The 24,299-nt window shown below is 44.4% G+C and overlaps 1 protein-coding gene across 1 annotated transcript in view; it reads right to left on the reverse strand.

The window, feature by feature from the left end:
- The window catches only part of LOC129702708 (peripheral plasma membrane protein CASK), a 255,618-nt gene that overhangs the window by 158,331 nt on the left and 72,988 nt on the right, over positions 1-24,299 (reverse strand). The window contains exon 5 of the mRNA XM_055644636.1: positions 5,855-5,927. Coding sequence (XP_055500611.1) covers positions 5,855-5,927 — 73 coding nt within the window. The remainder of the gene's footprint in view (positions 1-5,854; positions 5,928-24,299) is intronic.

The following is a 24,299-nucleotide window of genomic DNA, read 5'->3' on the forward strand; positions in this document are numbered from 1 at the left end:
CTTTTACTAACAGTCACTCTGCTGTTAATAAACAGTTCTTTGTATGACTGTGTTTATTTCATGCTTTGACAAAATAGTCTATTTATGCAGTAGCTTGTGTACCCTACAAAGGGAACAAGGTTCATAGAGTTTGATCAAACACATTTGGACATTGATTTTTCAAATGTTTTTAGGCAGTAAGACAATTCGTATTTCAGGAGATAGGCAAGATTCAGCCTAAGCAGTTTATAGTAGTTAAAAGTCAAAGTCAAAGTCAATTTCATTCGGCACATGCACCCGAAGGTGCATTGAAATGAATTTGCCAGCAGCGATACACTTAAAAAAAACAAAAAAACACCCAATACACAATAAGATTTAGCACAAACATCCACCACAGCATTCTTTCCTGTGGTGGTAGGCAACAAAGTTCAGTCAGTCCTCTTCCTTTGTTCACCCGTGGTAGGGGCCATAAACCCTCCATAGTTGCCGCTACGGACGGTTGGATGTACACGCCCTCTCATCTGGATGATCAAAACTCCAACGTCGGGATGGTCAAACACACTCCGCGCGGCTTGGAGGTCCTGAATCGGCACTTTCCTACTGGAGACCGAGGCTTCAGGATGTTATAGGCCGCAGGCCAGCGATCGGAGCTCTTCTCTGGCGATCCCCGGCAAGGGATCCCAGACTCCGAATGGTAAGTCCACGCCCCACCCGCGGCTAGAAGCTCCGCAGACCACAGCCCCATGATGCCAAAGTCACCAGGCCAATGATCGGAGCACTCCTCTCTGGCGACCCCCGGCAAGGGTGCGCCCCGCTCCGCAATGGAAAAGTCTGCGCTGTGCCAGCTGCTGATGTTCCGGGTCCGATTCTGGGAAAGGCCGCTCCAATCCATGCTGTTAGGCCGCGAAGGAGGCGACATGGAAAAAGTCGCCACTCTGTCGAGGAGGTGACCGAAAGCGGTTCCCCCTTCCCCCCCCACCACAAGACACACCAAGAGACACCTAAACTAACATTAGACACACCAAAAAAAGTCGAAATGACAAACACGCTGCTGGTAGGGCAGCTGACTCGCAGCGCCCCCAGTGGCTGCAGAGTCTAGAATTTGTGGCAATAAAAACAAGGAGAGCAACTGAAGGGATTCAATGAGTTGTCTGCTGTCTGAAGAAAGGTCCCAACATGAAACATTTTATGTCCTTTTCCTACCACAAATACTTCCTGGACTGTTTAGTTCCTCCAGCATTTTGTTTTTTTGCTTAAGATTCCAGCATCTACAGACGCTCATGTTTCTAAAGCGACATGGTTGGTGTAGTGGGTGACTTTAACTTCCACAATATTAACTGGAATTTCCTTGGTGCAAAGGCTTGGACAGGACAAAATTGGTATGTGTGTATCCAAGAGGGATTTTTGAAACAGTGGAGAATAGTCAGTCTAGGAGCTTGTATTGGGAAACAGACCTTGCAGGAAATTATGGGCCAGTGAGCCTCACGTAAGTGGTAGGGGAGCTATTGGAGAGGATTCTTTAGAATAGGGTTTACTTGCATTTGAAAAGAATGGGCTAATTAGGGAAATCAGCATGACGTTGTACAGGGCAGGGCAGGTCATGGCTTAAAAGACTGAATTTGTTTATTTGAGTTGGTGTCAAAGGATATTCATCACGGTATGGCAGCCAATGTTGGGTTTAATAAAACATCTGATAAGGCCCCTCATGATAAGTTGTTGCAGAAGATGAAGAGTCATGGCAGCTTGGTAGTTTGGATTCAGAACTGGTTTACCTATAGACGATGGTGGACAGTGGTAGAAGGGCATTATTCTGGCTAGTGGTCTGTGACCAGATGTGCTCTACAGGGATCAGTGTTGGGACCCCTATTGCCTGTGACATGACTTGAATGAAAGTGTAGATGATTTCTAAGTTTTCAGACAGCACAAAGATGCAGACAGTGAGCAAGATTGTCAAAATATATAGTGGGATGTAGATCAGTTACAAATAAGGACATAGAAATGCTCAGTTTGGAATAAATAAAGCACACATGAAAACTATCTCATGAAAAATATACAGAATTACTGGAGTTGGTTTGTAATTGATAAAAATATATCTGCCTGCCTTCAATTGGAGATCTGGTCACCAGGTGTCGCTGCAGAGCCGTCTATTTAGCAGTTTTATTTTATTAGAATCAAACTTGATTCGGACGATACTCGACAATGACAAGGTTTAAATTAATAATCAACGGTGAATGAAGATTTTTTTTTCAAATCACTATTTGCTGATCTTGAGAATATAAACCAAAACACACACACAATAATCAATATGTATAGTTCAGGATGTAGTCATACGACTTATCTTATAATGGACAAGGTTAGCCCTACTTACCATATTCACAGCCCTGCAGGTCATGGCTCTTCAAATGCACACCCAGATTCATTTTCCAGTGATGTCTGCACTTCACTTTCAGGCAGCAATGCCCAGACCCAAACTAGAAGTTGGGATGTTATGTTATAGCTGTGCAATTTGCAGCTGAGAGCACATTGAGTGTTGTTTAAGAAGGAACTGCAGATGCTGGAAAAATCGAAGGTAGATAAAAATGCTGGAGAAACTCAGCGGGTGAGGCAGCATCTATGGAGCGAAGGAATATGTCACGTTTCGGGTTGAGACCTTTCTTCAGACTGATGTGGGGGTGGTGGGGGCAGGAAGAAGAAAGGAAGAGGTGAAGACAGTGGGCTGTGGGAGAGCTGGGAAAGGGAGAGGAAAGAGGGAGAAAGCAAGGACTACCAAAAATTGGAGGTCAATGTTCATACAGCTGGGGTGTAAACTACCCAAGCGAAATATGAGGTGCCGCTCCTCATATGAGGTGCTGCACCGGGAGATCAGGTTGGTTATTGGGAACTGAGCGAAGGTGTTGGGCGAAGCGATCGCCAAGTCTCCGCTTGGTCTCACCGATGTAGAGCAGCTGACACTTAGAGCAGCGGATATAATAGATGAAGTTGAGGGAGGTGCAGGTGAACCTCTGCCGCACCTGGAAAGACTGCTTGGGTCCTTAGTTGGAGTCAAGAGGGGAAGTAAAGCAACAAGCGTAGCATATGCTGCGGTTGCAAGGGAAAGTACCAGGGGAGGGGGTGGTTTGGGTGGGAAGGGACGAATTGACCAGGGGGTTACGGAGGGAGCGGTCTCTGCGGAAAGCCGAAAGGGAAGGAGATGGGAAGATATGGCCAGTGGTGGGATCCCATTGGAGGTGGCGAAAATGTTGGAAAATTATCCGTTGGACGTGCCGGCTAGTAGGGTGTTTAGCCATGCATTCTACCTTCCTATTTCCATCCTGGCCTCACTGACGTTGCACAGCAAGTAATCTAGAGCCTTGGGGGCCTTAACTTTCTACCCAATTCCCTAATTTCTCCACACAGAACCACTTGGTCATCTATGGTTCATGTACCTTGCCATCTTTGTCCCTCCTCTTTACTGGAACATGCTGGTCCTGAACTCTGCTCAGCTGGTCTTTAAACATCTTCTACATGTCAGATGTGGACCTGCTCCCAATTACTCTTCACATTTATCTCCAAATAATAACTTTTACAAGCATCTGGTCATAATACACATTTATTTCTTAAAATACTCAACCCTCAGTAACACCTTCTCAAAATAATAAATTACGTTAGTCAGATACAGTATTCCTTGAATTAAGAGACAAGAGCAGGGTTTCAACCCCAAATATAGATAATTCCACTGGATTCCTGCAGCAAGTTGAGAAGCAGTGGACTATGTTGAAGGCTGCAAATGAGTAATGAAATACATTTAGAAAAAAACATTGTGTCAGACTTTAGTTGCAAATTTTCTGTGCATCAGAATGTGAAAACTGATTAAATTGGTTGTTGGAATTTGATAGACGGTAATTGATTTGAATGTCTTAAAAATAATTCTTGGCCAGCTTACCCTCGTACTTCATCTTTTCACCCCGTATTGCCCTTTCTGTTACCTTATAATGTCCTTTGAAAGTTTCTCAATCCTCTTGCTTCCCGCTACTCTTTGCTATGTTATACCCATTTTCTTTTAGTTTTATCTCATGAACCTACTCAACAGGTACTCCAACAAATGCAAAGGTGATTAGATTGGTGTAGCTTTTATAAAGCAATTTCCATAGCCCTTTTACACCTATATACAAAGTATGCAACAAGGGAGAAGTCGACCTCTGCTTGAAATAACTTAGACCCCATTTTCCACAGCTTTTATTTGTGTAATACAATCTATAGACATTTTATATTTGACAATTACAAGCCCTTATGAAAAGTAGTGTTGCTGTTGAGATAACTTTACTAAGTTTCTCCCTTGAATAATGTTCAACTCTTTTTTTTCTATAAAAAAACAGGAGATCAGGTTGGTTATTGGGAACTGAGCGAAGGTGTTGGGTGAAGCGATCGCCAAGTCTCCGCTGGTCTCACCGATGTAGAGCAGCTGACACTTAGAGCAGCGGATATAATAGATGAAGTTGAGGGAGGTGCAGGTGAACCTCTGCCGCACCTGGAAAGACTGCTTGGGTCCTTAGTTGGAGTCAAGAGGGGAAGTAAAGCAACAAGCGTAGCATATGCTGCGGTTGCAAGGGAAAGTACCAGGGGAGGGGGTGGTTTGGGTGGGAAGGGACGAATTGACCAGGGGGGTTACGGAGGGAGCGGTCTCTGCGGAAAGCCGAAAGGGAAGGAGATGGGAAGATATGGCCAGTGGTGGGATCCCATTGGAGGTGGCGAAAATGTTGGAAAATTATCCGTTGGACGAGCCGGCTAGTAGGGTGTTTAGCCATGCATTCTACCTTCCTATTTCCATCCTGGCCTCACTGACGTTGCACAGCAAGTAATCTAGAGCCTTGGGGGCCTTAACTTTCTACCCAATTCCCTAATTTCTCCACACAGAACCACTTGGTCATCTATGGTTCATGTACCTTGCCATCTTTGTCCCTCCTCTTTACTGGAACATGCTGGTACTGAACTCTGCTCAGCTGGTCTTTAAACATCTTCTACATGTCAGATGTGGACCTGCTCCCAATTACTCTTCACATTTATCTCCAAATAATAACTTTTACAAGCATCTGGTCATAATACACATTTATTTCTTAAAATACTCAACCCTCAGTAACACCTTCTCAAAATAATAAATTACGTTAGTCAGATACAGTATTCCTTGAATTAAGAGACAAGAGCAGGGTTTCAACCCCAAATATAGATAATTCCACTGGATTCCTGCAGCAAGTTGAGAAGCAGTGGACTATGTTGAAGGCTGCAAATGAGTAATGAAATACATTTAGAAAAAAACATTGTGTCAGACTTTAGTTGCAAATTTTCTGTGCATCAGAATGTGAAAACTGATTAAATTGGTTGTTGGAATTTGATAGACGGTAATTGATTTTGAATGTCTTAAAAATAATTCTTGGCCAGCTTACCCTCGTACTTCATCTTTTCACCCCGTATTGCCCTTTTTGTTACCTTATAATGTCCTTTGAAAGTTTCTCAATCCTCTTGCTTCCCGCTACTCTTTGCTATGTTATACCCATTTTCTTTTAGTTTTATCTCATGAACCTACTCAACAGGTACTCCAACAAATGCAAAGGTGATTAGATTGGTGTAGCTTTTATAAAGCAATTTCCATAGCCCTTTTACACCTATATACAAAGTATGCAACAAGGGAGAAGTCGACCTCTGCTTGAAATAACTTAGACCCCATTTTCCACAGCTTTTATTTGTGTAATACAATCTATAGACATTTTATATTTGACAATTACAAGCCCTTATGAAAAGTAGTGTTGCTGTTGAGATAACTTTACTAAGTTTCTCCCTTGAATAATGTTCAACTCTTTTTTTTCTATAAAAAAACAGGACCACAAGGCAATCAACTTACCTTCACATCTCGATGAATGATATTATTGTCATGACAATAGCGTAGTGCTTCGAGTATTTGTCGCATGTAGTGACTACAAATAAAAAGAGTAAATTATATCTTTAAGTAGTTAGCAGTGGAATTAAAAATAAGTTGCACAATTATTTAAGCTTAGTTAAATACATTTGCAAGGTTATGCATACTAATACCCAGACAGAAGATTGATAGGATACCTTTCTTCAATGCTACTCATAGTCAGCGGTATGTGCAACTAAAGGATGGTTGGAGACTGACATTGTCAGAGCTTTTCTTTCCATCTCTATTGCAAGCTTCTGGTCCCCACGTTGAGGAAATTATACCTCATTTGTTTTCATTATTCTGTGGCAAAAGTATTATTGCACCAAATTATCGAATTTTGCCCAGAAATACTAGGGGACATTGGATTTATGAATGGCAAATCATATTTGGCTAATTTTATGGATTTTTTTGAGGATGAAACAAGTAAAATGGATAAGTGGATATGGTGCATCTGGACTTTCAAAAAGCCTTTGACAAGGTCCCACACAAGAGATTAGTGTGCAAAATTAGAGCACATGGTATTGGGGGTAGGGTATTGACATGGATAGAGATCTGGTTGTCAGACAGGAAGCAAAGAGTAGGAATTAACGGATCCTTTTCAGAATGGCAGGCAGTGACTGGTGAGGTGTCGCAAGGCAAGGCAACTTTATTTGTATAGCACCTTTCAACAACAAGGTAATTCAAAGTGCTTTACACAAAACATTAAAAGCATTGGAAAGAAACACATATAAAATGACATTTAGATGTAAACGATTATTAGATTATTCAGATAAAATAATTACAAAATTAAAAGCAATCAAATAAAATATTTAAAATAGAATAAAACCAGGAATAGAAGTTACAGTGCAGTATAGGTAATTAATAAATTGTATTGTTTACTGAAAGGCAGCGGCAAACAGAAAAGTCTTCAGTCTAGATTTAAAAGAGCTGAGAGTTGCAGCAGACCTGCAGTTTCTGGGAGTTTGTTCCAGATGTGTGGTGCAAAAAACTAAATGCTGCCTCTCCATGTTTAGTTCTGACTCTGGGGACACAGAGCAGACCTGTCCCAGACGATCTGAGTGGTCTGGGTGGTTCGTAGCTAAGCAGATGATCAGAAATGTATTTTGGCCCTAAACCATTCAGTGCTTTGTAAACCAACAGTAGTATTTTGAAATCAATTCTTTGACAGACTGGAAGCCAGTGTAAAGACCTCAGAACTGGAGTAATGTGATCTACTTTTTTGGTCTTAGTGAGGACTCGAGCAGCAGGGTTCTGAATTAACTGCAGCTGTCTGATCGACTTTTTAGGGAGACCTGTAAATACACTGTTACAGTAGACGAGCCTGCTGAAGATAAATGCATGGACAAGTTTTTCCAAATCCTGCTGAGACACAAGTCCTTTAATCCTTGATATATTCAATGCTGGGACCCCAGTTATTTACAATATGTATTAACGATTTAAACAAAGACATTACATGTAACATCTCCAAGTTTGTGGATGACACAAAGCTGGGTGGCAGTGTGAGCTGTGAGGAGGATGCTATGAGGCTGCGGGACGACTTGGATAGGTTGGGTGGGTGGGTAGATGAAGTATAATGTGGATAAATGTGAGGTTATCCACATTGGTAGCAAGAACAAGAAAGCAGATTATTATCTGAATGGTGTCAGATTAGGAAAAGGGGAGGTGCAACGAGATCTGGGTATCCTTGTACACCAATCACTGAAAGTAAAGAACCTGTCCCACTTGGGTGTCATTTGCTCGTCATTTACACGACTGTTGCGCAAAAATCGTCTAGCAGTACGACAGTCACGCGCCATGCGCACTTGAGGGCCCTGCTTCTTCTGGGAGCCATTTGCGATGTCGTTCGTACTTAGTCCGATCTCCGTGGCAAGGATTTTCCCAGCGAAAAATTGTCAATACTATGCGGGCTTTATACCCGGGTGGTCACGTGGTGCAGTGCTCAATTGACGTGCAAATGACGGGCTGACGGTGCGTGGTTAGGGACAGCGACGCATAATAAATTTGCATAGGCAATGTTAATGCGTCACCACGTGCTACATGTACACCGTCAGTACATCAGCGTATGCCATCAGTACGTCAGCATGCACAAGGGATACATCACGTAGGTGGCGTGCGAGGATATTGAGCATTCCAAAATCCTGGGGCACCACGCGTTACCGCGCTTCACTGCATACGCCACCACGCGCGCGCGTCACAACGCGCCAACCAATTTTTAGGATGTCGTGTAAATGATGCGCAAATTACACCCAAGTGGGACAGGCCCTTAAGCATGCAGATACAGCAAAAAGTGAAGAACGTAAATGGCATGGTGGCCTTAATAGCGAGAGGATTTGAGTATAGGAGCAAGGAGGTCCTGGTGAGACCACACCTCGAGTATTGTGTGCAGATTTGGTCTACTAGTTTGAGGAAGGATATTCCTGCTATTGAGGGAGTGCAGCATTGGTTCATCAGGTTAATTCCCAGGATGGCGGGACTGACATATGATGAGAGAATGGATCGACTGGGCTTATATCCACTGGAATTTAAGAAGGATAAGAAGGGATCTTATAGAAACATATAAAATGATTAAACGATTGGACAGGCTAGATGCAGGAAAAATGTTCCCGATGTTTGGGGAATCCAGATCCAGGGCACAGTTTAAGAATAAGGGATAGGCCATTTAGGACTGAGATGAGGAAATACCCAGATAGTTGCGAATCCGTGGAATTCTCTGCCACAGATGGCAGTGGAGGCCAATTCACTGGATTATTCAAGAGAGTTGGATATAGCTCTTATGTTCCACTTTAAGTCTTTGTTTTATCTTGGACAAATGTATCTAAAAAGCCAATAGATACTCCTATGAGAAATCCATGGACAGGACTAATTTTGCTCTTAACTGTGTAAGATTTTTTTTAATGACAATTAAGAAATATGCTAAATGGAAGAAAGTTTAATGAGCAGCATTAGACGACAATTAAAAAAAGAGAAATTGCAAGCAAAGCATTCAAACTTTTATGGCATGGCATGTCTAATCTCATGTAAATATCCTGGAATATAAATTATAATAAAATAAATTACACATCAAATAATGACATGTTGTTCCCTTGGCCAAAGCGAACAATAGGAATTGGATCTAGAGTCAAGCACGTATTGGTGGGTATGTTGCAAAGCGTACCTGAAGCGTCGCTGAAAATCTGCCCCAGCCCGTGTGCTCGATTTTGGCGCCGTTTAGAGGGGGGCGGGTTTAAAACGCGATTTTCTCTAGGCTGTTCAAATCGAGTTTGTTCAGCCTAGTTAATTATTAACGAAAATTCGCTGGTAGGTTCCCTCACATGAGCTATTATTAGTTTTACGAGTTTTTCCTAAGTGCTATAGTAGTTTAAAAATTAACCTCTAAACCCCCGACGGCTCGCAACCAGCTGGGTCTATAGAGCAGAAATCTGAAGGGTAGCAGTATATTTTTACATTAAAAAGGGCTTCTTAAGATCACTTTATACAAAGTTTAATATTGCGAGTAGCTAATTTTGGGCCCATTATATCCCGCAGTATTTTTCTGGGCATTTGAGGGCACAAATCTACCGCAATGTGAACGTTCTAAACCAGCGCGTTCACAGGATCCCACTAGAAAGCTGATTTAAAATGGACTTTAATTCACAGCAATTGAACACTAAATTCCTTCCATTTGGCCTATAAATTAATGTAAATGAGATTTAAAAAATCATGTTTTATTGTGAATTATTTGTGAATATTATTTGGACACTTGGGCTATTTAAAAATGTTAATCATTTATTAAGAAATGGATAGATGTTTAAATCTAGTAATTGAAGTTTGAAATTAGCTACAAGTGGGTAACTAACTAATTATATGCTTTAATTTCAGGTCATCCGAGTAAGATTATTTTATATTTGTTTCAGAATGGTTCAATCTATGATAACTGACAATTTCATTCAGTTCTCTTAATTTTTAAGAAGGTTATGTGCTTTTGACTGTTCACGATCACAGCTTTTTTGTTATGTCCATAGAAAATCAATACGGAACAAGATGCTAATTTCCGAGTATGAAAATGGCCATAACTTTTTAAATACTTGAGATATGAAAGTGAATTAGGTGCCAAATTAAACTTCTTTTTATGCTTTATCAGATGGGATAAATTACAGACTTGATTTTTTAAATCTCAAAATTTTGTAACATTGCTAGTATTGGTGTTAATTATAAGGAAGATATGAGTGCAATCTGTTATTGGCGAATGATCATTATCAAAGATCTTACATTTGCTGCTTGTTTGTGTCAGGGGCCAATACGGAACTTCTCATTGAACATTTGTGAAGATGGCCTTAAAACGCATCTTGGAAATTTGTATTTAATTCTGAATATAGCAATACTGATAAGCCCAACCCTGTGTGAAACAACTACTCTTCACAGACATTACTAGTTCTAAGTTGACAAGGGTAGCTTAAAGATACCTTCTCACTTCTCCTTGGCATCAGCTCCACCTACATCAACCGACTCCAACTGGTCCAGAACGCAGCTGCCCGACTCATCACCCACACCAAATCCTGGCATCACATCACTCCAGTCCTCAAACAACTTCACTGGCTTCCCATCTCCCACCGGATCACCTACAAAATCCTGGTCCTCACCTACAAAGCCCTCCACCATCTGGCCCCCCCATATCTCACTGACCTCCTCTCCCCCTACCAACCCTCACGGTCCCTCAGATCCACATCAGCCGGTCTCCTCTACATCCACAAGTCCAACCTCTGCAGTTTTGGGGACAGAGCCTTCTCCAGGGCAGCTCCCAGGCTCTGGAACTCCCTCCCCAACTGATCCGCAATTCCGTGTCCCTCACCATCTTCCAGTCCCGCCTCAAGACCCATCTCTTCACCTCTGCCTATCCTTAGCCCCACGTCCCCCTCCCTTTTCATCTGTGCTTGAATTGCCTCATATTGTGTTTTGAATTGAATTTTGTCTTTAATTTGTGTACTAATCATGTCTCTACTATTTATTGCATTCCCCTTACATGTTTTTCCTCTACCTGCTAAATTTTTGTAAGGTGTCTTTGAGACGCTTGAAAGGCGCCCATAAATAAAATTTATTATTATTATTAATCATTAGAAATTTGAAATAGGCTGCCATCGGTCTAAATTTGTATACATTCTCCGCTACTAACTTGCCACATTCAGAACATTAACAAGAGATCATCGAGTTAAAAAACAGGATATTTTACATGAAAAACGTTATTTTAGTTAAAGTTAAAAGTATATTGGTAATTAAACAAGTTGCATTGCAGTAGTTTTCCATCTGGTAGGAAACAATGTCTTTGAAGAAAAGGATAGTTTAAGTAGGATGCCAAATTATCGATTCATCAATGCAAAGGTAGCACGTGGAGTCTGGAGCATGAGTGGTTGTGGCAGAAGTGCTGAAGAGACAGTGAGAAAGTAGAAGCAAAAACGCTAGGGTGATAAGGATGGAAAGAGTGTTTGGAGAACCAAAGGTTCGGTCAAATTTGCAAACAAAAGATAATTAGCATTCACGGGGCACATTATAAAAGCCAAAATATAAAGTTTACTGTGCCCAAGGAAGAAAAAGAGTAAGTTATTGCAGTATAAAAGAAAATCAAAAAGCTTTTTGTTAACATAATAGTAACAGGAAAACTTTGCCAGCAGATGAAGGTAAGGTTAGTCAGGCTAAGATACTGATGAAGTAAAAGACACAAGAGACTGCAGATGCTGGAAACTAGAAGAAGATTCTAAGGAAGGACTTGTCCCGATGAAGTGTCGCAACCCAAAATATCAACAATTCCTTCCCCGTCCCCACAGATGCTTGACAACCCACTGAGTTCCTCTAGTGGTTTGCTTTGTACTAAGTATTTGAGTAAATTTCCATGTTGTAGTGTGGGGAAGACTGTATAATGCAACTGAAATTACATAATAACCAGAAGTGGACAATAAAATTAAACATGGATGTTATTCTTTATTTGACCAATTTTCCAGTAGAAACACGCACACCATCAGAACAATCCTCTTTTGCTCTAGTTCAGAAAGCTGCTAATTTTCTTCAATAGCCTAGCTATGCTTTATATTTAAGGCTGTTTGGATCTTTAAGATAGGATGAATTAAGATAACGAGAAATAATTAGGACAAGGAAAAGATATACCAACCATAAAATTTGAAGAATTTAGGGACTGCATTTCATACTAATATTCAATAAGAAATATTTAAGGAAAGAAACTGTAGGAAACAAGCAACACATGTTGTGAAGAAAAAATGTTGCAACATGAAATGAAAATGTTGTAGGGGGTAAAGGGAAAATGTTCTGATTATAGATGTGGCGAATAGCCTTGCATAATATTTGGAGAATTTGTCGAGGACCAGAGGACATGGGTTGAAGGTGAAGGGGAAAAGATTTAATAGGAATCTGAGGGGTAGCTTTTTCACACAAAGGGTGGTCGGTGTATGGAACAAGCTGTCAGAGGAGGTAATTGAGGCTGGGACAATAGACAATAGGTGCAAGAGTAAGCCATTCAGCCCTTCGAGCCAGCACCGCCATTCACTGTGATCATGGCTGATCATCCACAATCAGGACGCCGTTCCTGCCTTCTCCCCATATCCCCTGACACCGCTATCTTTAAGAGCTGTATCTAATTCTCTCTTGAAAGCATCCAGAGAATTGGCCTCTATTGCCTTCTGAGGCAGAGAAAATCCACAGATTCACAACCCTCTGCGTGAAAAAGCTTTTCCTCATCTCCGTTCTAAACGGCTTACCACTTATTCTTAAACTGTGGCCCCTGGTTCTGGACTCCCCAACATCGGGAACATGTTTCCTGCCTCTAGCGTGTCCAAATCTTTAATAACTTATATGTTTCAATAAGATTCCCTCTCATCCTTCTAAATTCCAGAGTATACAAGCCCAGCTGCTCCATTCTATGAACATATGACAGTCCCGCCAACCCAGAAATTAACCTCGTGAACCTACGCTGCACTCCCTCAATAGCAAGAATGTCCTTCCTTAAATTTGGAGACCAAAACTGCACCCAATACTCCAGGTGTGGTCTCACTACGGCCCTGTACAACTGCAGAAGGACCTCTTTGCTCCTATACTCAACTCCTCTTGCTATGAAGGCCAACATGTCATTCGCTTTCTTCACTGCCTGCTGTACCTGCATGCTTACTTTCAGTGACTGATGAACAAGGACCCCCCCACTTCTCGTTGTACTTCTCCTTTACCCAACTTGATTCCACTCAGATAATAATCTGCGTTCCTGCTTTTGCCACCAAAGTGGATCTCACATTTATCCACATCTGCCATGCAACTGCCCACTCACCCAACCTGCCCAAGTCACCCAGCATCCTCATAGCATCCTCCATTTTTATAGTTTACTAAACCAAGTTCAGACCCGTTGGGTCTGTTTCCCCAACGGCGGTTGCCGGGGGGGGGGGGGCTGAGGCATCACACTCACATTAACCACCCCCCAAACACACAGGTGGGGGGAGGGGGGGGGGGGGGGGGTGAGGGGGGAAGGGGGGGGGGGGGGGGGGAGGGGGGTGGGGGGGGAGGAGGGGGCAGGGGGGGGGGGGGTGGGTGGGGGGGTGGGGAGGGGGGTGGGGGGGGAGAGGGGGGGGGGATGGGGGGGGAGGGGAGGAGGGAGGGAAGGGGAGAGGGGGGGGGGTGGAGAGAGGGGAAGGAGTGGGGAGGGAGAGTGGAGGGGGAAGGGGGAGAGAAGTGGTGGAAGAGAGAGGGAGGAGAGAGGGATTGGGAGGGGAGGAGAGAGAGATGTGGGGGGGGGGAGGGATGGGGACGGAGAGGAGGATGGAGAGGGTAAGAGTGTGGAGGGAGGGGGAGAGAGGTGGGGAGGGGGGAAGAGGGGGGAGGGATAGTGGGAGGGGGGAGAGGTGGAAGAGTGGGGAGGGTCAGAGGGGTAGGGGGAAGGGGGTGGGGTGGAGAGGGGAGGGAGGGGGAAGGGAGGGGGACAGAGAGGGGTGGGGGAGGGAAAGGGGTGGGGTGAGGGAGAGAAGTGGAAGAGTGTGGAGGGAGGGGTAGGTGGAGTGGTGGAAGAGGGACAGAGGGGTAGGGGGGAAGGGGGGCGGGGGAGAGAGGGAAGGGAAGGGGATAGGGTAGAGAATGAAGGGGGGTGTGGGAGAGAGGGATGGGTGGGAGAGGGATGAGAATAGGGAAATTTAGAAACAGAAATCAGGTGCAGAAGTAGGCCATTCGGCCCTTCGAGCCTACACCTCCAGTCAATATGATCATGGCTGATCATCCAACTCAGTATCCTGTACCTGCCTTCTCTCCACACCCCCTGATCCCTTTAGCCACAAGGGCCACATCTAACTCCCTCTTAAATATAGCCAATGAACAGGTCTCAACTACTTTCTGGGGCAGTGAATTCCAGAGATTCACCACTCTCTGTGTGTAAAATGTTTTTCTCGGTCCTAGAAGATTTCCCCCTTATCCTTAAACTGTGACCCCTTGTTCTGGACTTCCCCAACATCGGTTTCTATAAGATCCCCCCTCAATCTTCTAAAATCTAGCGAGTACAAGCTGAGTCTATCCAGTCTTTCTTCATATGAAAGTCCTGACATCTCAGGAATCAGTCTGGTGAACCTTCTCTGTACTCCATCTATGGCAAGAATGTCTTTGAGCATTGGGCATTGTGACATCACACAATGGAACGTTCACCATGGGCTGGGGCTCCTGCAAAGGCATATGTAAATAGATCCATTCCGATTGGACATATGTGAACAATGGGCATTGTGACATCACACGATGGAAACAAATCAAAACGAAGAAAGGCAGCCGGCAGCCGGCAGCCGGACGGATGGCAGGCAGGCACAGTTTTATATAATAACTAGACCAAGTGCAGACCCGTTGGGTCTGTTTCCCCAACAGCGTTTGCGGGGGGGGGGGGGGGGGGGGGGCTGCGGCATCACACTCAAATTAATCATCCCCCAAACTCACAGGGGGGGGGGGGGTGAGAAGAGGGGAGGAGGGGAGAGGAGGAGGGAGGAAACATGACAATTTGGTAGGGTAAGGAGAGCGGGGTAGGGGGTGAGAGGGGGGATGGGGAGAGAGATGTGGGGGGGAGGGGGGGGAGGGAGGGGAGGAGAGGAGGGAGGGGGGGAGAGGGGGTGGGGGGAGAGAGGGGAAAGAGTGGGGAGGGAGAGTGGAGAGGAAAGGAGGAGATTGTAATGAATTCTGCTCTTTAGTTCACACTGCCACCCAGCTTTGTGTCAGCTGCAAATTTGCGAATGTTACTTTTAATACCTTTATCTAAATCATTAATGTATAATGTAAATAGCTGCAGTCCAAGCACAGAGCCTTGCGGTACCCCTCTATTCACTGCCTGCCATCCTGAAAGGGACCCTTTAATCCTACTCTTTGTTTCCTGTCTGCCAACCAATTTTCTATCCATGTCAGTACCCTACCACCAATACCATGTGCTCTAATTTTGCCCACTAATCTCCTGTGTGGGATCTTATCAAATTATTTCTGAAAGTCCAGGTATACTACATCCACTGGCTCTCCTAGTTACATCCTCAAAAAACTCCAGAAGATTAGTTAAGCATGATTTCCTCGTCGTAAATCCATGCTAACTCAGACCAATCCTGTTACTGCCATCCAAATAGGCCGCTAGTTGGACAAATGTTAGACAGATACATGGATAGGACAGGTTTGGAGGGACCAAGTGGTGGGACTAGTGCAGCTGGGACATGTTGGCCGGTGTGGGCAAGTTGGGCCGAAGGGCCTGTTTCCACACTGTATCACTCTATGGCTAATACTTAGCTACTCTATACAGAAGTGAATAATATTTATATCCCATTGATCAAAGTTCTCATGAGAAGATTGAAATCAAGACAGAAGGGGTAGAAATTTTTTCATTGAAATTACTTGCATGTAATAAAAATTGCTTTTATTCTGTAACTAATTTGGAAATAACAAGGTTCACCACCAGCAAGTCAGATAATGACGTATTTAATATTTTGCTAATATTAAGCACAGCACCTCAAAAATTGTCTACGATACAATTTTTGCTTGAATGTTGAGTGATCCAATAAATGAAATTCCATAATTTAAACAAATTTGACAAAGGGTTGTTGACCCCAAAATATTAGCTGTGTTTCTCTTCCTACAGATGTGACCTGACCTGCTGTGTATTTCCAGCATTTTCCATTTGAAGAGCTGATTTTTCTGTTTACTTCAATTCAATTTTACAGACGATTCAAAATAAAGAGCGGAATTCATTGCAATATAAACTTTTACATCTCGCAGGACAGAAGCCTAGGCAGAGATTCCTACTATAATTTCATTCAAAAGGCTGGAATCTCCATAATGCACGATTCCCCTCACGGCTCCAACCAAGAATAGGTGCGAGAGTAGAAGTGGTATCACGGAGCCAAACTACCATTAAAATAAATATACTAATGCGTTAGCTTTCAGAAGAGCAGATAAAATGGGCAATTATTACGTGATTCATGAGAATATATTCATTGGGAGTTTAAGTGCTTTGCTAGTTTATCGGTGAAAATAAAATTCATGGAGTGGCCAATTCATTCAGTGGGCCAAGTAAGAAGTGCTGACATATTTAGTAACAATCATGAAGCCGGGAAAAAGGTTTAAGGAGATTTTCCAAGTGATTACACTTGATCACTAAATACAAATACAAGAATTATGTACAGCAGTCAGGCTCTTGGCTTGCTCTTCGGAACAGATACAAATGCAGAAATAATTACATAAATTAGAATCATACTGTCACTATTTCAAAAGTCAGAGATCTTAAGATTCAACATCTTCAGAAATTTAAATTTGATTGAAAATTTCACTTAGGCAGGCAAGCTAACACTTATGAAGCCACAACCAAAATCAGAACTAAAAATGAATTGCAATATAGAAGCTTAATATAACAGCCAAAAAGAAAATCACAAAAAATGGTCACAATACGGAAGTAGCTGATTTACTCTTTCAAACCCATATCCAGCTCCAGCTAGTTGGCCCAGTCCTCATCCTCTCCATGCAATCCTGCGATTTTCCTCACTTCAGATACCAGTGAAGCTCCTTGTTGTACAAAGCAATGTTATCTGTCTTTACCAATTATCTTGGGAGTGCCTTCCAAATTAACTCCCTTTTGAAAAATAAAATTCCTAGTGTCACCTACGGTTCTCATTGCAATCACCTCCACTCTATGCCCCCTAGTTCTTAGCCCCTCCATCAATGGAACAGTTTATCTCAAATTACTAGATCTGTGCTCTTCATCATTAGACACACCTGGATCAGATTTCTTTCCTACATCTAATCTATTCACAAGGTTAAAGTCCCTCATTCCTGAAATATTCTGCTATGGCATTCTCTTCAATATATTTACATATTTTCTACAAAAGGCAGTATACTCCAGTTTTGGCTGAACCCCTAATCCTGTAGAGGATTTTCAAACACCTTGCTGTGGTGCTCTTAGCTTCCTTTTACAAAATTCTGGATCGCGCACCATACTTCGTTTAAACCGAAAACTGTCTTTCAATGACAGATGTCACAAAGTGGGAAGGCTTTATTCCAAAGAAACCAGAAATATTTCCAATTCCAGACCAGTTGAAAGTTTAGCTTCAAGTTCATGAAGTTAAGACACTTAAAAAAGTTACTGTCACAAAAAAAGACAGTAACACATTCCAACTGTCTAGGAAGGGTCCAACCCCGAAATGCCACCTATCCATGTTCGCCAGAGATTCTGCCTGACCCACAAAATTACTCCAGCACTTTGTCTTTTTTTCTTTTTTAAATTAGCATCTACAATTACTTACATCTCCTTTTAAACACATTCCAACTATTTGATCAACCATGGCATTTGTTATTTTATCCCATAAGTACTTGCAGCTTATGTTTCTAAATCAGAGTCTTAGGCAGCAGTCAATGAATCACAGGTAGATAAAAAAGCTGGAGAAACTCATGACTCATGATTTGTTTGTACCATAAATATTTTGGAACTGTTTTAGGATCAACAGCATCACTAGCAAATATGTTGTCAAAAGCGGCAAAATAATTCAAGTTTATAGATGATTGTGAAGTAACTAATAAGAGATTTGTTAAATCTCAATCACAGATCTCCTCTCATTTTAATCAATTTACCTAACTGCTTCTGTGGCCTCTCACATCCTTGCTTCACCCGGGCTTTCACTTAACATTTTTTCTCTCTTTCCAGCCGGGCAACCTAGGCAGCTTTTTAGGTTGCCAAATGACAGTTTAGGTGGTCATTTAAGACGGCTTGCATGACGTGTGCGATAATGTGCTCGGACTAATTGCGTAGCTACCAGTCGGAATTGTGATCAATGAAGCATTCACATGTTATTTCTGCTTCAAATAAAGTTAGAAACTAAACATATTCACCAATCAAGACATGATATATACCACAATGACATGCAGCAACATTATAATACAGTATCTCAACTCTTTTTGCACGTTGCAATGAATGCAATTTCTATTATTTCTTTCCACTTCCAAACAAAAATGTGGTTGGATTATTCAGCGTATGATCACCTCGGTGAGACCAAGTGCAGGCTTGGCGATCACTTCGAACAACACCTCCATTCAGTTTGCAATAACCAATCTGATCTCCCGGTGGCTCAGCACTTCAACTCCCCCTCCCATTCCGAATCCGACCTTTCTGTCCAGGGCCTCCTCCATGGCCAGAGTGAGGCCCACCACAAATTGAAGGAACAGTGCCTTATATTTCGCTTGGGTAGTTTAAACCCCAGCGGTATGAACATTGGCTTCTCCAATTTCAAGTAGTCCTTCTCCCTCCTTCCCCTCCCATTCCCGGTAGGCGGCGCGACTCTGGTCAGCAGCGGCCTCTGCAGCCTGTCCGCGTTTTTATTATTTTTTGTCTGTGTTTTTATGTAGTTGAGGTTGGGGTGTGCGTGTGGGGGGGCGGGGGTGGGGTGGGAGGGGGGGGGGAAACTTTTGAATCTCTCCCTGCACTGGAGACCCGACCTTTTCTCGTCGGGTCTCAGCTGTCGTTGGGGCCGCAACGAGGAGCGGCCTCCAACAGGAAGAAGCCGGGGACTCAGGTGCCGACTCACCTCACCGTCGCGGAGCTGGCCGAGACCGGAGCGGGTGGAGCGGTGGAGGAGCATTGCCGCTGCCGCTGCTGCTGCTGCTGATTCGGAGGCTGTAACTGCGGGTCTGCGGACGGCGGCGCCGGGAGCCCGCGCCTCCCTGGAGGGAGACCGCTTTTCGGGGCTCCTGCAACGGCGACTTCTCCCGCCCGAGTTGCGGGGTCGAAGAGCTCCTGGAGCGGGGCTTAGCACCACTGCCCCGCGCGGCTTGGAATGCGGGACTTTGCGAGCGCACGCCGGGGGCTCCAACATCAAGACCCGGTGTGCGACCTCGCACCACCCGGCGTGGCTTTAATGGCCGCGGGACAATCGCCATCGCCAGCCGGGGGCTTTGACTTCGACTCTGACATCGGGGGGGGAGAGAGTGCAGTGGAGAGATAAGTTTATTTGGCCTTCCATCACAGCTATGTGATGGATGTTTATGTAAAATGTAATTATGTTGTGTCTGGGGTCTATTTGTGTGTAATGTATGGCTGCAGAAACGGCATTTCATTTGGACCTCCAGGGGTCCAAATGACAAATAAATATACTCTCTCTCTCTCTACTCTCTCTACCCAGCTCTCCCACAGCCTACTGTCTCCGCCTCTTCCTTTCTTTTTCCCACCCCCCCCACGTCCTGACATCAGTCTGAAGAAGGGTCTCGACCGGAAACGTCGCCTATTCCTCCGCTCCATAGATGCTGCGTCACCTGCTGATTTTCTCCAGCTTTGTCTACCAACGGGATCCCACCACCGGCCACATCTTCCCATCTCCTCCCCTGTCGGCATTCCTCAGAGACCGCTCCCTCCATAACTCCCTGGTCAATTTGTCCCTTCCCACCCGAACCACCCCCTCTCCTTGCACTTTCCCTTGCAACCAAAGGAAATGCTGCACTTGTCGCTTTACCTCCTCCCTTGATTCCATTCAAGGACCCAAGCAGTCTTTCCAGGTGCGGCAGAGGTTCACCTGCACCTCCACCAACCTCATCTATCTAGGTGTCAGCTGCTCTACATTAGTGAGACGAAGCGTAGGCTTGGCGATCCCGTCGCCCAACACCTCCTCTCAGTGTGCAATAACCAACCTGATCTCCCGGTGGCTCAGCACTTTAACTCCCCCTCCCATTCTAAATCTGACCTTTCTGTCCTGTGCCTCCTCCATGGCCAGAGTGAGGCCCACCGTAAATTGGAGGAGCAGCACCTCATATTTCACTTGGGTAGTTTACACCCCAGCAGTATGAACATTGATTTATCCAATTTCAGGTAGTCCCTGCTTTCTCCTCCCCTTCCCAGCTCTCCCTCAGCCCACTGTCTCCGCCTCTTCCTTGCTTCTTCCCGCCCCCCCCACCCTCATATCAGTCGGAAGAAGGGTCCTGACCCAAAACGGCGCCTATTTCCTTCGCTCCATAGATGCTGCCTCACCCGCTGAGTTTCTCCAGCATTTATGTCTACCCATTCACACAAGATCTGTTATCAAACTTTCCTCACCCACTCTCTACACATTTGGGGCAATTTTACAGAGACAAGTTAACCAACAAAGCCAATGCGTCTTTGGGATGTGGGAAGAAACCCACATGCTTGCAGGGAGAATGTGCATATTCAACACAGACAGTGCCAGAGGACAGGATCGAACACAGATCTCTGGCGTGTGAGGCAGCAACTCCACCAGCTGTGCCACTATATTTTGTTTTCCAATACACAAATAAATTATACATTGAATACTTTGGTTAGTAAAAAAAAGAAACTATCCATTTTCAGTCTTGAATCTCCAAGTGACGCTATGTCCCCTTTACAGCTACTGTAAGTTTTAATTCAGTTCAAGACTATGGGGCAGTACATTGGCCATAAAGTTGCTGCCTAATAGTGCCAGAGACCCGGAATTGATCCTGAATACGAGTCTGAATACGAGTCTGTTGGTATGGAGTTTGCTCCTTTTCCTTTTGATCTCTGGATGCTCGTTTTCTTACACATTCCAAAGGTGTGCAGGAACTTTTTTCAGACCCAACCCAAAACATAATATTTTCCTTTTGTCCAGAGATTGTCTCACCCGTTGAGTTACTCCAACTTTTTGTATCTATCTTCACTTTAAAGCAGCATCTGCAGTTCCTTCCTACACACACGATACTCTACGATAGAACTTTATTAATCCCAGGAGGGAAATTGTGTGTGTGTGGGTATATTATACACAAAACACATATATAATTGTGTGTGTGTGTGTGTATATAATATATTTTATATATCATATATACACACATATACATATATACAAATGTACACTTTGTTTTCTAGTTCATAACATTGTTTACAAGTGCTACGTTTACATATTCTGTTGTACTGCTGCAAGTTAGGATTTCATTGTTCTAACTGGGACGTGAGAGAATAAAACACTCTTGACTCCCGTTGCTGATGTGTGGGATAGAACTAGTGTACGGGTGATCGGTGGTCGGTGTGGACGCGGTGGGCCGAAGGGCACGTTTCCATGCTGTATATTTAAATTAAACTAAAAACACTAGAAACATAGAAAATAGGTGCAGGAGGAGGCCATTCGGCCCTTCGAGCCAGCAGCGCCATTCATTGTGATCATGGCTGATCGTCCCCTATCAATAACCCGTGCCTGCCTTCTCCCCATATCCCTTGACTCCACTAGCCCCTAGAGCTCTATCTAACTCTCCCTTAAATCCATCGTGTGACTGGACTTCCACTGCCCTCTGTGGCAAGGACTTCCATAAATTCACAACTCTCTGGGTGAAAACGTTTTTTCTCACCTCAGTCTTAAATGACCTCCCCTTTATTCTAAGACTGTGGCCCCTGGTTCTGGACTCGCCCAACATTGGGAACATTTTTCTTGCATCTAGCTTGTCCAGTCCTTTTATAATTTATATGTTTCTATAAGATACCCCTCATCCTTCTAAACTCCAGTGAATACAAGCCGAGTCTTTTCAATCTTTCCTCATATGACAGTCCTGCCATCCCAGGGATCAATCTCGTGAACCTACGTTGCACTGCCTCAATCACAAGGATGTCCTTCCTCAAATTAGGAGACCAAAACTGTACAGAATACTCCAGATGTGGTCTCACCAGAGCCCTATACTGAAATTCTCTTGTTATGAAGGCCAACATTCCATTAGCTTTCTTCACTGCCTGCTGTACCTGTAAGCCAACACCAGTTTAAATTCCATTTGGAATATTTTTGGAGAACCAGGAAACCAGGAAGTAAGAGTTACTCCAGGGAGTTACTCCAGCTCCAAGGAGTGATTATGCGTTGGTTTTCAGCGGTCGCGGCGAGGCAGCGGCCAGATCTCCCACAATGCAAATGGAGGGAGAAAGTGCCCAGCGCCGACCAGTTGCTGCGGCAGTGCTCATGTGCAGGGCGGCCGATGATGTGCTGGCCGTGGTTGTGCGCATGTGCAGGGGGAGGATGTGCAACCCATGGCAGTGTGCATGTTCAAGGCGGCCAGCCGTGCCAGCGGATGAGGAGCGGCGGAAACCCGGACACGGATGGCGGGTGGAGACGGGGGGGGGGGGGGGGGGGGGGGGAGAGGGAGAGGGAGAGGGAGAGGGAGAGGGAGAGGGAGAGGTTCAGGGAGAGGGAGAGGAGAGAGGGGATTGAGAGGGAGAGGGCCCTCCAGAGTTTGGGAGAGGGAGAGGGAGAGGGAGAGGGAGAGATTTGAGATTTTTTATAGAATATATATATCACAGGGGGGCCTGCTCAGAGTTGAACGATGGGTGTCCCGGGTGCTTGTCAAGCTGGGTAAAATGGCATGGCTTTTAGGTTGGGACTTTAGGTGGCCATTGACACCCAGGCAACCATTAATTTCGAGCCCCGTTCACTCAAAGGGATACCTCCTGGGATTGATTGATACAGTGCCCTCCATAATGTTTGGTACAAGACCCATCATTTATTCATATGCTTCTGTACTCCACAATTTGAGATTTTTTATAGAAAAAAAATCACATGTGGTTAAAGAGCACATTGCCAGATTTTAATAAAGTCCATTTTTATACATTTTGGTTTCACCATGTAGAAATTACAGCAGTGTTTATACATAATCCCCCCATTTCAGGGCACCATAATGTTTGGGATACAGTAATGTCATGTAAATGAAAGTAGTCATGTTTAATATTTTGTTGCATAACCTTTGCATGCAATGACTGCTTGAAGTCTGCGATTCATGGACATCACCAGTTGCTGGGTGTCTTCTCTGGTGATGCTCTGCCAGGTCTTTCTTGCAGCCATCTTTAGCTTATGTTTGTTTTGGGGGCTAGTCATCTTCAGTTTTCTCTTCAGCATATAACAGGCATTCTCAATTGGGTTCAGATCGGGTGATTGACTTGGCCAATCAAGAATTGACCATTTTCTAGCTTTGAAAAACTCCTTTGTTGCTTTAGCAGTATGTTTGGGATAATCTTCTCTCCTCCATACTTTGCTCATGGGTGGAAATTGCTTTTAAACCATGGGGGGAGGCCAGACATCTACGACCGGGGTCGGCAACCTACGGCCCACGGGCTGGATCCGGTCTGTAACCCAAATGATCCGGCCCGCAGGCGTATATTTAAAAAAAATGTGTTTTCGCGACCTGGGAACTGCAGTCAGCTCCAGGGCACGCAAACGACCTGGGCGCTACAGCCAGACCTGGGGCAAGCGAGATGACCTGGGCGCTACAACCAGTCCCGCAGCAGACACGCCGACCTGGGACTGGCCATAGCGCCAATGTCACAAAACACATGGGGGGGGATTGTCCTACATCACTCAAAACATGGGGGGGGGGGGGGGGGGGGGGGGGGGGACGGCGACAGCCCCCCCCCCAACCCCATCCCCCCATCCCCCCCCCCCCCCGCAGGATTTACGCCCATGCTTCCCATCACTCTGATATGTTAATCTTCGTCTCATCTGTCCACAAGACCTTTTTCCATAACTATGGTTGCTCTTTTAAGTACTTTTTGGCAAACTAACCTGGCCATCCTATTTTGTGGCTAACCAGTGGTTTGCATCTTGCAGTGTAACTTCTGTATTTCTGTTCATGAAGTTCTGCGGACAGTGGTCTGTGACAAATCCACATCTAAAGAGTGTTTCTGATCTGTCGGACAGGTGTTTGGGGATTTTTCTTAATTATAGAGATAATTCTTCTGTCATCATCTGTGGAGGTCTTCATTGGCCTGTCAGTCCCTTTGTGATTAGTAAGCTCACCAGTGCTCTCTTTCTTCTTAATGATGTTCCAAACAGTTGATTTTGGTAAGCCTAAGGTTTGGCTGATGTCTCCAACACTTTTATTCTTGTTTCTCAGTCTCATAATGGCTTCTTTGACTTTCATTGGCACAACTTTGGTCCTCATG

Source organism: Leucoraja erinacea, chromosome 13, assembly GCF_028641065.1.
Source record: "Leucoraja erinacea ecotype New England chromosome 13, Leri_hhj_1, whole genome shotgun sequence".
Classification (NCBI taxonomy): domain Eukaryota; kingdom Metazoa; phylum Chordata; class Chondrichthyes; order Rajiformes; family Rajidae; genus Leucoraja; species Leucoraja erinaceus.